The 13,668-nt window shown below is 40.5% G+C and overlaps 1 protein-coding gene across 4 annotated transcripts in view; it reads right to left on the bottom strand.

The window, feature by feature from the left end:
* Positions 1 to 13,668, bottom strand: part of vti1a (vesicle transport through interaction with t-SNAREs 1A) — a 128,317-nt gene that overhangs the window by 38,619 nt on the left and 76,030 nt on the right. For 2 of the 4 annotated variants that reach the window (XM_084342089.1, XM_084342090.1), the window contains 2 exons: positions 7,404 to 7,474; positions 3,170 to 3,231 (listed from right to left, as the gene is read on the bottom strand). In XM_084342089.1, coding sequence (XP_084198215.1) covers positions 3,170 to 3,231; positions 7,404 to 7,474 — 133 coding nt within the window. Of the gene's footprint in view, positions 1 to 3,158; positions 3,232 to 7,403; positions 7,475 to 13,668 lie in introns of all 4 variants that reach the window. The other 2 variants (XM_084342091.1, XM_084342092.1) reach the window with 1 other exon arrangement.

Below are 13,668 nucleotides of genomic sequence, written 5' to 3'. Positions count from 1 at the left end.
TACTAGATCATTTGATGGGCATAGATATTAATATAACATCAAGACTAACTTTATGCCTCATTGGGATCACAGTGTCTGTCACATTATAATTAAAACCCAAAGGATTTCAGAAAATTGAATTAAAAATTAACTAAGAGTGGATGCCCTGGATGCCCACCACTAGACCACTGACATCCACTAAATAGATGAAAAGAGCTGACATGAGACAGACGCTATGATTGTGACTCCAGTTATCAACCACGACGCAGCCAATCAACAGCACCTATAAACAGTGTTTTATACTAATTATTCTCATTGGCAGTGATGAGTTTCACAGTCAGAAATTTGTCAAGATTAATTTTCAAACAAAGCAACAGCTATTTGAGACGTGTGTGTGTCTGAATGTTTCTTAGTATAAGTGATATTCACAGAGTCTTTAAGTTAATTGGCTTTTTTGAACCCTGACAGCTAGCTTAATGAGTGTCTAATTGTTTCTCAGCTGGGGTGATATCCGCCAGACCGTTAAGACACTCCACGACGAGGTGTGAGTTTAAAATAAACTGCATCAACAATGAAAGAAGACGGCATTTATCCAGCGGATCATGATGAATCTCTCACTGAAGTCCATTTGTCTGACCATGGATCAAGGCCAAAGTGTTGACTGTTCATAATCAACTTAAAATTACTGCAGTATTTCTGCTCAACATCAAACTTTAATGGCGAAGACAATCTATATGTTTCTGTGGTACTGATGTATAACAGCTGTCCAGACCTCTTGGCCTGGACACAAATATGATATTGGCTTTCAAATGTGGCTATTCGATGTGTTTCACAACTAAAAAGAGCACAAACCATAGATTTTATCATTCTGTGTATGATAAAGTATAGTATCTGTCCACCTCAGGTTGGTATCACATGTATCTTTTCATTACTTTTTATTTGTACATATTTATATTGACTGATTTACTGACTTAAACTTAAATTTAACTTAATCTAGTCTTGCTTCTGTTTGATCTGTATGCCTACTTGCGATATTGCCTTCCGAGTATCTTCCTTTTTCTTTGTCCGTCAAAGCACTTCTTGAACTGTTTTTATCAGTGCTATAGAGATAAAGTTATGAATATTAATGTGAATATTAATAAGTGCAGAGGTTATAATACATAACAGGAAAGGTTTACTTCGCTCACCTTTCCATATTCATGGAAGTCCTAAAGCAATGCACTACTTCTACAGCTGAGACAAACAAGTGGAGAATGACAAACCAACCAGCCCGCCCAACTCCTACAACAGTGCAAGGAAACTACAATTGCTTTGACATCACACACAAATACACAATTAATCAAAAGGCAGAAAACCGGGGGAGCAAATAATGAAATGAATGGCAAAATGAGGAAGAATTGCCTAAAAGGGGGTGCGGGGTGAGATATCATTGAACCATCCTGAACTTACTTTTCGCTCTCAGTTCTCTATCTCTGGTTATAAATGACTTCAGATTTGACGTTTCCAGTCCACAACCTTACAACAAAAACCCACTTTCTTTTATTCAAACAGCGAAGAAACGAGAAGAAAAAAATGACTTTTGTTATAGAAAGGCGGGGGGGTGCATGTTGTGCTGCTCCCATCAAGCAGAAAGGCGGGCGGTAGTCGAAGAGGCTCGCAGCCGGGCCCCACTTTGGAAGGCCCTCATAAATCCTGATTTGAGCGGGGCGCTAACCAGAGGAGGAGAGGCACGTCAAGAGAGGGGGGCTGTAGAGTGGAGGGGGTGGTGGGTGGCAGCTTGCCTCTTAAAATGCTACGTCTGATTAAGTCTTCCCATTAGGTGACAGCTGAACTTTAACATTAATATGATAATATTGAAATAAGTGTGTTATTTACTTCAGCACCGGAGGGGGGTGGAGGGAAGAAGAGAGGGGAGGAGGAGGGAATGATGAATGATTTCTGGACAGCTTTGGGTGACATGCCAGGCGAGCTGACCCCCCCCTCGATCCTCCTCCTCTTCCCATAATCAGACTTGACAAAATGGAGACATATGCAGAAATATTGGTTACAGTCGGCGTCACAGCCCTTCTCAGGCCTTCCCTCTCTAGTAACTGCCGGCCGCCCTGTGAGCCGCCCTCCAAATTGTCTACGGGCACTGAAGCATCTATTTCAATTGGCACTTCCTTCCTGGCCCCAGGATTTTACATTTAGTCGGTGTCATTTACATATTACTCTTAATCAAAATCCACAGTGGGCGACAGGGAGAGAAAAAAAACAAGAAAGAGGGAGCGAGAAACAAAACCGTGGCGTCACGGTTCAGGGGTAGGCACACAGGCACTTTATGAAATGGAGATGTGACAAGACATTACGGTGTGTGTGTTTGTGACTGTGTGCACGCATGTGTGTGTTAGGTGGCGGGTGCATGAGATAATGCAAGAACTATTGAAATATCTGCGTGTGAATGCCTGTGTTTGTGTGATTGTTGAGGGCTGCCTTGTGCATGAACTAGCAAGCAGAGAGAGACAAAGACTGCAAGTTGGATATGGGTTGTTAGTGCATTTTGTGAAAAACAAAGGCAAAGAGAAGAAAAGAATGGAGACATGTACAGTGCGCACTTGTCTTCTCTAGCCTTTTGCTGCAGGATGCTATGCTGGGTGACTCTTTTCTCAGTCTACCCAGGCACTTAACACTAATACAGTGCATGTAAAAGAGCCGGCATTAAAACCGTTTGCTCGTTCAGATATACAGTCAGAGTTATTAGAGTCAAAACCTCAGAATTATATGAGTTTATACTGCAGAAAAAGTACCTAAATCATTCATCTAATTGCAGTTGTACCTCATTGAGTAGTTGTTTGACAAATATCATTCACATAAATTCAACTGAAGTGGAAAAAAAATCTACTGGTCACAATTTAAATAGTAGCTACAGGTGATACATATCACAATAATATTTAAAATGTAAATATTTTATCCATTCATCCGATTAATTATGTGTTCATTCATTTGTTTTTCCCCCCCTACCTGTGTTCTCGGGAAAAGCAGTATAATGAAAAGCAATGTGGCCAACAGCGACACAAGGTTTAGGACTAATCATAGTTGGAAAGAGAAAGATAGATTTTGATCTAATTATAAACTTTATTAGACGGCAGCACAGTGAGAGCACGATACATACAGAGAAGGGGCAGAAACAAGGTCCCTACCTGCCTCTTACCTTCTCAGCATGCCGGTAAGGATGCGAGAACTCTTGCCCAGGTTGGCGTCTGTTTCTCTCAGCTGGGGGGGAGACAGAAAGACAGGTTTTAGTTTCCATTCTGATCTAACAACTCAACAAAATTAAAGAGTATAAAAATGTCCTCTGATGAAGAAAATACACTGCCACAACAAATGATCATCCTCATTAAACAATTAAAAGACAGAGGAAGAAATGTAATCTCCTGGTAAACTCTTACGTAACTGAGGAAAATGGCAATTAACACACTGCATCTTATATCTGCAACCGTTAATTCAGCTGAAGTCTACTTTATTTAAAAAGCACATTTCATACAGACATGCAGCCTGAAGTGCTTCACACAGCAAAATAAAAACAACACACACAAAAAGGAGCAATAAACGTAGACAACAAATGAAATTCTGCAAGACTTTAAAGGTGCAGCATGTAGAAACTGGCCAATTCATGCTCAAAACAAATAGGGGGCAACATATTACCAGAGTAACCACGAACTGTTGCTAACTGTAGCTTCCGTTAGCTAGTTAGCTCAGTAACCCATGCAGTTAGCGGTTTGGACTGGGGGCTCTAAGATTAGGGAAGTGTAAGTGATTATACAGCTAGATACAGCTAGCACAGGAGCTTTGGACCAGGATGGGCCAGGGCTAGCTGGTTAGCATGCTAACTTCAGTAAATATCTCTGTAACACAACGTTAAAACTGCAATTTATTCACATTCTGTTGATACTTTTAGTTCATTTTTGATTGTTTTCAACCAAAATTCTTACATATCGCCTCTTTAAACTTAACTACAATTCTTACATGTTGCCCCTTTAACAATTATAATAAATAAAACAATACATGTGCGGGATACATAAATGGCGCGGGAACCTACTGAACATATATGCACACATATGTATTTTACCAAAAGTGTCACAACATTAAAGTCATTACAATTATCACAGTACTTCTGTAAGCTTGTGCAAGGCTACACTGTAGAACAGCCTTGTACCACTGGCCTTCAGGCAGAGTACATTGCTAAAGGGCAAGTTAAGAAGGCCCTCTAAGGCTCGACACTTAATCCTTCCACACAAAGTTGTTGGTTGCAAGCTACAGTCAGAGCTCCTTTGATTATATGTTGGCTTTTTTTCCTTTAGGTTACTGATTCACATGTATAGAGACAACCCCTGACTAGACGCCCATTTAAAACACATTTTTAGATCCCCTTTGAAAAGCTGCTACATTTTCCAAAACATAAATAGCTTCCCTGTGCATAAAATGTCTGTTTGCTTTTTAATTTTTAGCTACAAGTTTGCACATAGCAAGCACAGGGACTCCTGAAGGCACGGTTGAAATAATGACCAAGCTATTTGAGGCTAATTGCCTCAAATATTTTCCCTTTTTTGCTCCATCTTTTCTCTTTTCTTTCTCTCTTCAGGGGTCATAGAAATGTTTTCACTCCAGTCCTCTAGTGAGGTACAGGGACTTTCACTGGGAAGGGGAAGTGGCAGAGATTTTGCCAACGAGGTGTGAGTGTGACTGTTAAAAAATGCTGACACCGCAACGAGTGAGCTGCCACTAACGTCTACCTGTAGTCACATTTCTGGAGGATGATGAGGGAGTGTGGGGAAGAATCTTTGCCGAGGTTCTCTCTAGAGTCAGCAGGGAGTCATTTTTCTTCGTCTCTCTCTGAGATAATAACTGCTTTCCCAATAAAGCCACTCTCACTCAGTGCGTTTTCATCAGTGTATTATCCTGTATTCAATTCTATTTTTAATTCCTGACTTTCACATATCTTCTTCCAAGCTTCCTCCTCTCTACAATGGTTCCAGGATCACTCTTTTTCCTGTTTGTTCTGGCTCATGTTGCAGTCATCTCTCTCTCTCGCCTGCATTTCAACCTCTCTTCCCACCCCTCCTTTACTCTTTTCCTCTTCCTCCATCCTTCCTTCCTTCCCTCTGGCAGCCCGGGTTGGTGCGATGCAGGTTGCGAGAGCCAAGGATACATGTGGTACAGGGTAGGAGGTGGGGGACCTGGGGTTTGGGCCCTCTGGCAAAGACAACAAGTCCTGCAGTTGCCTGATGTCTGCCTCTACCCACAGATCTGTCCCCTAGATACTTCACACTTTCTCCCAAAATACATCTCTGAATCATTCCTTCTTTCCATTCCTCTTTCCCTCTCCACAGCCTCTCACCAAATCTCATACTTTCCTCCTTAAACTGAAATGGAAACTGGGTGAAATTTTAGTGCGGTTGAGTGTCTAAAATTGACAGTGTTTGTATACTGTATGTGGTAAGAACGAGAGGAAGGTGTTTTCCCTATCTTTTATTTGAACATACAGCTCCAAAACAGAACATTCTGTACAGATCACTTTCAAGGTTCCAGGTTTCCCATTATGTTACCATTATCATAAAATAAAGTTAATTTGCATATCTGATCCATATCCTTTCAATCTATAGTGCCAAAAAAGGACATTTAGTAACAGAGAGGGAAGAAGTTCAACCTTGATGATGAGAAACGCGAAACGAAGATGATGCATTTTAAAGTTTGTAAGCTTACTGCGCGTTGATAAGGGAAAATAAATTACTCAATTAATCCTCTTACATTAATAATCGAGGCTCTCAATTTACTAAATACTGCCCTAAAAAAACATATTTCATTCCTTTAAATGAATAGCTGAACTAATGTCACTGCACTGATAATGAAGTTATAGCTTGTTGTGGTCAGACTGGATGCTTGGGGAAAAGGTTTTACTGTCGAGGTGCCCTCAAAGTATTTCATTTATAGTGCTTAATTTGTGGCAATAGATAGAAGTACAATGCAAAGATCATGGGTCAAGGGCATGCTACCTACCTACCAGCATGCTTTAGTTATTTAAGGGCAAGAATTATTTATTTTGGGGGAACAAATAAATAATTTATGCACAGAAATTGCTTATTTTGTTCGCTGAAAGTAGTAATTCCTGCCCTCAAATTAGTCATTTCATACAGCAGAATTGTTGATTCAAGGATTTAAAATGCTACCTTTAAGAAACAAACATTAAAACGTTCCTACGTGCTACCTGTCAGGCTCCGTGTGCACTAGCCTGGAGAACGGTTAAACCACAACCTTCAATCCACTCAGTTGTTCAGAGTTGGGAGCATACTGCTTTGACCCAGTGCTAAAACCTTCCACTGACTTCTATTTGTACCATAAAAGCGAAAACAAAAGGCCACACCCCCTGCTGAGCATAAAGGCTTGTGTGTGTGTGTGCTTGCAAGTGTACATTAGTGTGTGTTTTTGTGTATGTGTTTGTATGTTCAAGTGTTGGCATTTATGCTAAAGTGATGCTTCCTTCACCCTTCTTCGCTCTAATGCAGAGGAGCTGTTCTGTCCTGTGTCTTTACATCTTGATTTCTTTCTACTTTATTTTTGCCCCACAAACTGCCTCTAAAGCCCTCTGAGTGTGTGTGTGGATGTGTGTACATGTGTGATGGGAGGGGGGTTCAGCAAAGAAGACTCATGGGAAGAACGGAAAGAGAGAGAGAGAAGGCAAAAGAAAGAGAGAGCAGGTACTCTCAGTAGACACCATGGACCGATTTGAAAGGAGATGTTTGATTTCCTTTGAAATCGCCTGTGCGAGGCCCACTGCCATGTTGTGGTCTTTAAGCATTCTGCGTTCAGGGTGCCGTCAGGGCTGGGCCCCCTTCCTGTGTTTGGTCTTTTTCTGTGTCTGCCTACCTGTCTGTTTGGCTGGCTGGGTGTAAAGAGGGGCAGCGCTAAGGATTGGGTTTGCACTCTCTGAGGGAAAGTGGGAAGGAGTGAGGGAAACTGGAGAGGAGTGCTGAGTAGTAGAGGAGGGGAGGTGAGGAAGGATGGCAGCTGGCAAAGTTAACCCCATTCAGGTGAGAGGGGAAAAAAGCATGGAAAATCACGGAAAATGAGGCTGATTTCATGACACATTAATGCGCTCAACATTTTACCTCGAATTAAACTGAAGTAAAACATTCAACTTCAAATTGTGACGCTCTTAATAAAAATATTTAAGCGCTATAAATAACTAAGCACATTAAGTACCTTGTCAATGCAATTCTGCTGACATAATGTGTGCACAAGTGTCAGCATACCCGAGTGTGTTTCAGTGTTTGTGTGAGTACACGTGCAATCAATGTTACTAACCAGTTGGAACGCCCTTACCGTCTCACAAACACTTGTTAGAATAGACAGATTAGTGTGTGCAGGTGGTGTGTGTGTGCACTCACCCTTTCTCTGGCTCTTTGGATCTTCTCACGGTCGCTGTTCAGGTTGGAAAGAATCTCCTGACCCACTTGTTCTGTAAGAGAAGAGATGCAGTGTCATCAATCACGATTATCCGGTTCGACATAATTGCAATTCACGATATTATCCCATTAATCGTCCAAATGTATTTTTAAATAAAAAATTATAATAAATACGTATTTTTATTCTAAACAAGAATTGCACTACAGACTACATACCAGAATCACTTGAACCTTAAATTTTGTTTGGAAAAAGGGGTTTTTATCTTGTATCGTTTCCATTCCTACAGAGAGGAGTAGTGTCTGAATTAAAAAAAAATTAAATGAACTAATCATAAAACTAATAAATAGATAAAAAGAATGGAAAATGACTTCGACACTTGCAAAGAATCCCCAAAAAACTTTAGGAATTGCCTGTAAAGATTTGTTTTCACTTTTGGACAAGTGATACCTGAAGTGTATGAAGCACTTTATTCTCTGTCTTTCCGACTCCTTTAACTCTGTCTCAGTGGGAACAAATTTGAAATGTATATGAGGTGTTCTACCTGGACTCACTCAGTGAGTCTTTTTAATGGAAAATGCATCCTGTGTGCATCCATTGTGCAAATTTGTGTACACAAACCATACAGTGAACAGAGATAACACTGTCTACTCTAGAGGGAGTGTCAGGCAGGTAGATAGTAGAATTTTGTCGCGATGGGAAGTGTTTTTCAAACCTTCTTAAAATGCAGAGGTAAATAGACATGAAGTTCTAGGCAACAATACCCCAGCATCCTGCCTGCCAGTGGGGTCCACTCAGCCAATGCAATATTCATTAAGCCATTCTTTTTTAAATGCCTCTCGTCACTTGTAGATGTAAACACATTAACGCAACGTTATAAAACATCCCCGACAAGGCACCTGACAAGCTTGTCAGTGGTCACTGTCATTATCCTGTCCCTTGGGTTGGGGACGAGAAAAGAAAGCAATAAAAGATAAACCAAATAAGCCCCCCCTCCACCACCACCAGAAAAAAAACCCACTGGTGCCATCAATGTAGCCATACTGCTCCAGCATTAGCGTTTAAAAATGAGGGAGGTAGACGATGAATCAGGGAAAAAAAAGGAAAAGGAGTGAAGAATCTTTGCATGGATCAAAGACAGGCTTTCAAGCGCACCAAACAAATCCGGAATAAACAACGCAGTTGCTGACTGTATTACACTACACAGGTGCCGCACACCAAAGGGCCCACGTGCTGAGCGCCTGTTTGGGGGGAGCAGTGCAAAAAAATGGGCTACATCTGGCAGCTAAACAAGAGAAGAGAGAGCGAGAAATAGAGAGAAAGATAGAGAGACAGAGACAGAGAAAGGGGATCAGGGAAAAGTAGGAAAAAAAAGAAAAGAAAGCACTGTCAAATGAACGACACTCGTCTCCCATTCATCCCATCGCTTTTACCCCCCTACACTGTACCTGACTCAAATGCGTCTCTTCCTGCCTTCATTAATTTCTAATCTGGGACGAGACAGATTGAAGGATACCCAGATTAAACAGTGCAGTCAGACAGTCACATGTGACAAATAGGGCAGATTAAAAGACTGAGTGCAGGTATTAATAACCATAAAAATACAAGCCCTCCCCCGTCCCCATTGGAGAAGAACAAGGGATAAACAGGAAGGGAGTTGTAGCGGAAATCTTCTGTTAAAGAGACAAATAAGCACATCTATCCATCTCTGTCAGGGTTGTGGCTTTTTTTCAAATAAATGAGTGTGACAAGGACTGCAGCAGCAGGGTGTTTTTCTGATGGCAAGTACATTATTGGAGAGGTTGGTAGAGAGATGGATGAGGTAGTAGAAGAAAAGGCCTGCGATGAGAGCTGAGCTGAAGTACTGAGCAATCATTAGATACATTCTGTTAAGGTTTGTTTTGCAAGACAGTCATGGCTTTTTGTGACAGTCAGGTAACAAAACTGAACCAACAAAAGGAAGAGGAATGCTGTTAATAACCTGGGCAATAAGCGACCTTTCAGTGTGCAAGAACTGAATCGCAGTGAATTCAGGTTTATCTCAATTGAATTATGTTGTAGAGAGCTAACTAAAGAAGGATATAAAACCAAGGTCAAAAGTAGTGCTGTTTTCTAGACTAAGGGATTGTACACTACAGCTGCAACATTAAGTCGCTTCATCTATTAGTCAATCAAAAGAAATGTAATGGACAACTATTCTGATAAACGTTAATCGTCTCAGTCATTTTTCAAGGAAAAATGTGAAACTTTTAAATGCACATTTCTTTAAAGTTACGAGATGGAGATGGAGAGCATGGAGATGAGCTGACTAAAAAAACTTTCATCATAGCTTGTTAAGATAAACATTTTCCTTAGCTGTGTGGCCATTAAGGTCTCCAAAATCTCTCATCATTCCTCTCTGGGTTTACCCCACCGTATTCAGCCATTCGAGGCGTTCACGGCACCTCCCGAGGGAATGTATGGTGTTTATTGTCTTTATCATGAATCTTTCCTTGCATTACTCATTCTCTGGCATGTATCTACATTTCCATTCATCTTATTTAAGTCCTCCTGTCCAGTGGTCTGTGTAAAACTTCATTAGCTACAGGGGGGGAAATGGACTTGTTGGGCAACAAATGGCGCATATTTACTGAGTTAAAAACAAAAAAAATCTAATGTAGAAAAGAAATGATAGGTTGCTTATGTAACAGGCTACTCCCAAAATATGATATACCATTTAATTATCATCATCATGTAGACGAGGCTTCCAACCCAAAACTGTCAATGCTTGTAAAAAAAAAAAGACAATGAACTGTCCCTCCAGTAGTATTATCTCAGCTCATGCTGGTGATGATGTTGTGTAAGAATTTGCATTTTTAACATTACATATTCAAGTTTACACATTATCTTTAACAACACAAAATCAAAATACATATAGAATTTATTAGGGACAAAATTGGGGGGCTATTAAAAAAAAATTCAAAATGAAAAATGTACAGCTGGTCAAAACAAATCAGGAGAGGAGAAATAATTTACTGTTAATGCCCCTGACTTGTTGCTCGTTAGTGTATAAAATATTCCCCTCCTGTTTAAACAGCTATTAACAATTTAAATAACCCTGGCCCAGAGGCCTTGCTCTGACTCACTTGTTAAAGATCCCCATCCCCCAAGGTCCATTTAACAAGCCCATTATTCCATTACATTACACTCACACCAGCTCCAGAGAGCCTTAATTTAACTCATTCCTCTAATGTAACTGTAGAAAAGAATTAGTATAGGAAAGTTGAAGGCATAAATTAGATTGAGGGGGAATTAAACACACTATTGACATTGCGCAGTCCAGCTTGATTTTATCTCAGCTTAACAGTTCACCATTTTGCTAATAACGATAAAATGGACGGGAAATATATTTACTGGACAATTAACTTTACTTGTCCAGCTTGGTGCCGTAAAATGAGCCAAGCAGAGTGTGAGTGAAACAATTCTGTCTGCTCAGACTCTTAAATAGAGCTGCAACAATTAGTCGATCAACAGGCAAAAACTGATTAATGGGTGAAGCTATTTCTGAAGCAAAAATGTCAAACTTTTCCGAGCTCAAGGTTACTTACTACTTTCCTTCTTTACAGTATATATTCTTATACTTAATATATATATTTTACCGTCATATAAGACAAGAAAGTCTTATATGACGGTAAAATATATATTTCCAATGTGAAAGGTTGGTCGAACAACATAATCAATTTGATGACAATCATTTCAGGCATTTTTACTACTATTGGACATTTTACAGACCAAAAATTTAATCTGGAAGATAATTAGCAGATTGATCAAAAATGAAAATAATCGTTGTCCAACAACAGAGAGATTCACTCGTTATCAGGTGCTCCACAAAAAAAGGCTCGACTAATCTGCTGCAACTAACGATTATTGTCATTGTCAATTAATTTGTTGACTATTTTCTTGATTAATCGATTAGTTTGGTTTATAAAATGTCAGAAAATAGTGAAAAATATTTATCAGTGTTTCCCAGATTTCAATGCTGATGTCCTCAAATGCCTTTTTTCGTCCCCGGCCCAAGGATATTCAGTAAGAGGAGTAAAGAAACCAGAAAATTTCCTCTCTACTCAAACAATTATCAAAATAGTTGAAGGTTGACAACTAATAGATTAATCATAGTAGCTCTAAACGAATCATTTCTAATTCTGTGTGAATAGGAAATATCATCAACTGTCCATGTCCAGCAAGCCTGGCTCAGGACAGTACAGCTCAGAAAACCGATTCTGGTACCGACCAATCCTCCACAGCCTTCAACTTTCTCCAGTCCATGGACACATTTAATTGGAGACATCATCTATTTTACAGGAGCTGTTTCAGAGCAGTTACACATTGTCTAAGGGCTCTGTCTCTCTTTCCGTGTTGCTTTTTTTTTTTTTTGCCTTGCTCCCTCCGTCCCCAGAGCTGAAAGGGTACAAGACCTGACAGTGGTGTGCTCTGAGGCTCAGCACAGCTCCTTTTCATTAAGCAGTTGAGACCACTTTTTGAAGGTTACCACACACACTTGTATCCGGACACAAGCCACACACTCCAACAAACGGGGTATGGAAACCCGTGGGAGGGTTGAGGGGAAGTAAGGAGGAGCCTGATAAATGTTAGACCATACATTTTCTCTCTCTCAAGCTCGCTCACTTACACACACAGATACATACACACACACACACACACACACACACACACACACACAGTGCTGCAGTTAACTTATATGCCTGTGACTCCCAGGTGAATAAAGTTACCTGTCTTTGTACACTTCCAGAGAAGCTTTTTTTAAGGACTTCTCAAGTCTACAACTGCCTGGTGACACACTTTCATCACCTCCATCAAAGTTGTACCCACACTGGGATGTATTTGTAATGCTGAGCCCACAGGCCATGAGGCTAGCGCCTTCGCGCTGAGCTGTAGCTCAAAATAAAGAGGTGCCAAGTGCTAGGTCACAGGGGGGGCATGTAGCATCCGGGGGCTCAGAGATGTTATGACAGGATACTTATAATAATAGCAAACTCTATCACATGTTTGTCAGGAACTGTTACTTCGCAGGACGGACAAGGATTGAAGAGTCGAAGTGATTCCTAGTGTTTCATCAGAAGAAATGCATTGTCCTCACATTCAGATTTTTCTATCGTTTGTGTATTAAAGGTGTAATGTATAAGAATTGTCCACCTTTCAAAGGTCACTCCAAACAAATAGGGGGCAGCATAGCACCCGAGTAACTGCTAACTGCTGCTCGCTATACTCTTTGCTGTTTCGATCTCTGACTAAATAGATGCTAGCTGCTGTTGGCTAGTTAGTGCAGTTAGCTGTGCAGCTAGTGACCCTAAGCTGACTGGAATTTGCAGATCAGCTCGGAGCAAGGGGGGAATGTAGTGCCACACCTCCGGCAGAGGAACCAGGCCGAGCAGCCTCCCACTGAAGGTTGGAGATGGACAAAACACAACCTCTGAGGCCAGTTTGTCAGCAGGGAATACAGTGCCGATGTGATTTTCAAGGGCTCTAACCGGCACGAGACACAGCAGTAAAACAGTAGAGGCGCAAGAGGCAGATTTGTCATCACCAGCATTGAAAAGCGGCTTCTAGAGCAGTGAATTAAGGATTTATTTTGACCAAACATTAGTTGGTGATTGTTGTGGAAGGATAAACAATTTCTGGGAGTTTTATTCTGTTTCTGTCTAGCTTGAATTCAGTGCGTTTTACAGTGAGTTCCTGAGAAGAGAGAATCTTCAATTCAGATGATGTACTGTTGTATTTCTCTGTTTAATTAGAAAAACAGATGTAAGAATATTTCCTTTCTTGACATGTAAATGAGTTTGTTTTGTTTATTTAGACAAAAAAAGCTAAGAGAGCTTGTGAAATGTAGTGAGCTCACAAACATCTTCCAGTTAAAACTACTGGGGTCTGTACTGTCAGACAATCGCCTCTTGAAGAACAAAGTGGTATTATGAGTCAAGACAGGCTGGGGCTATCAGCTTAGCATACTGACTAACTATCTCTCACCCAATACATAGACATCCTTGAAATGAAAACTGTTATTTCTTCACATTCTGCTTATATTCTATTTCATATGTTTTAGACTCAAATTCTTACATAGATATTACAAATTGCTCGCTTAACGTTGATTTCTCTTTAACAGCACATCGTAAAGGTGGTTTTGGGATGATTAAATCGGAGTAGGTCAGTGGCCCGTTCTTGCAAGAGCTTAAGCACTTAAAAGGCCCGAAA

Source organism: Pagrus pagrus (genome assembly GCF_965226575.1).
Source record: "Pagrus pagrus genome assembly, chromosome: 21".
NCBI classification, from domain to species: domain Eukaryota; kingdom Metazoa; phylum Chordata; class Actinopteri; order Spariformes; family Sparidae; genus Pagrus; species Pagrus pagrus.
This window is presented reverse-complemented; position numbering and strand designations above follow the sequence as displayed.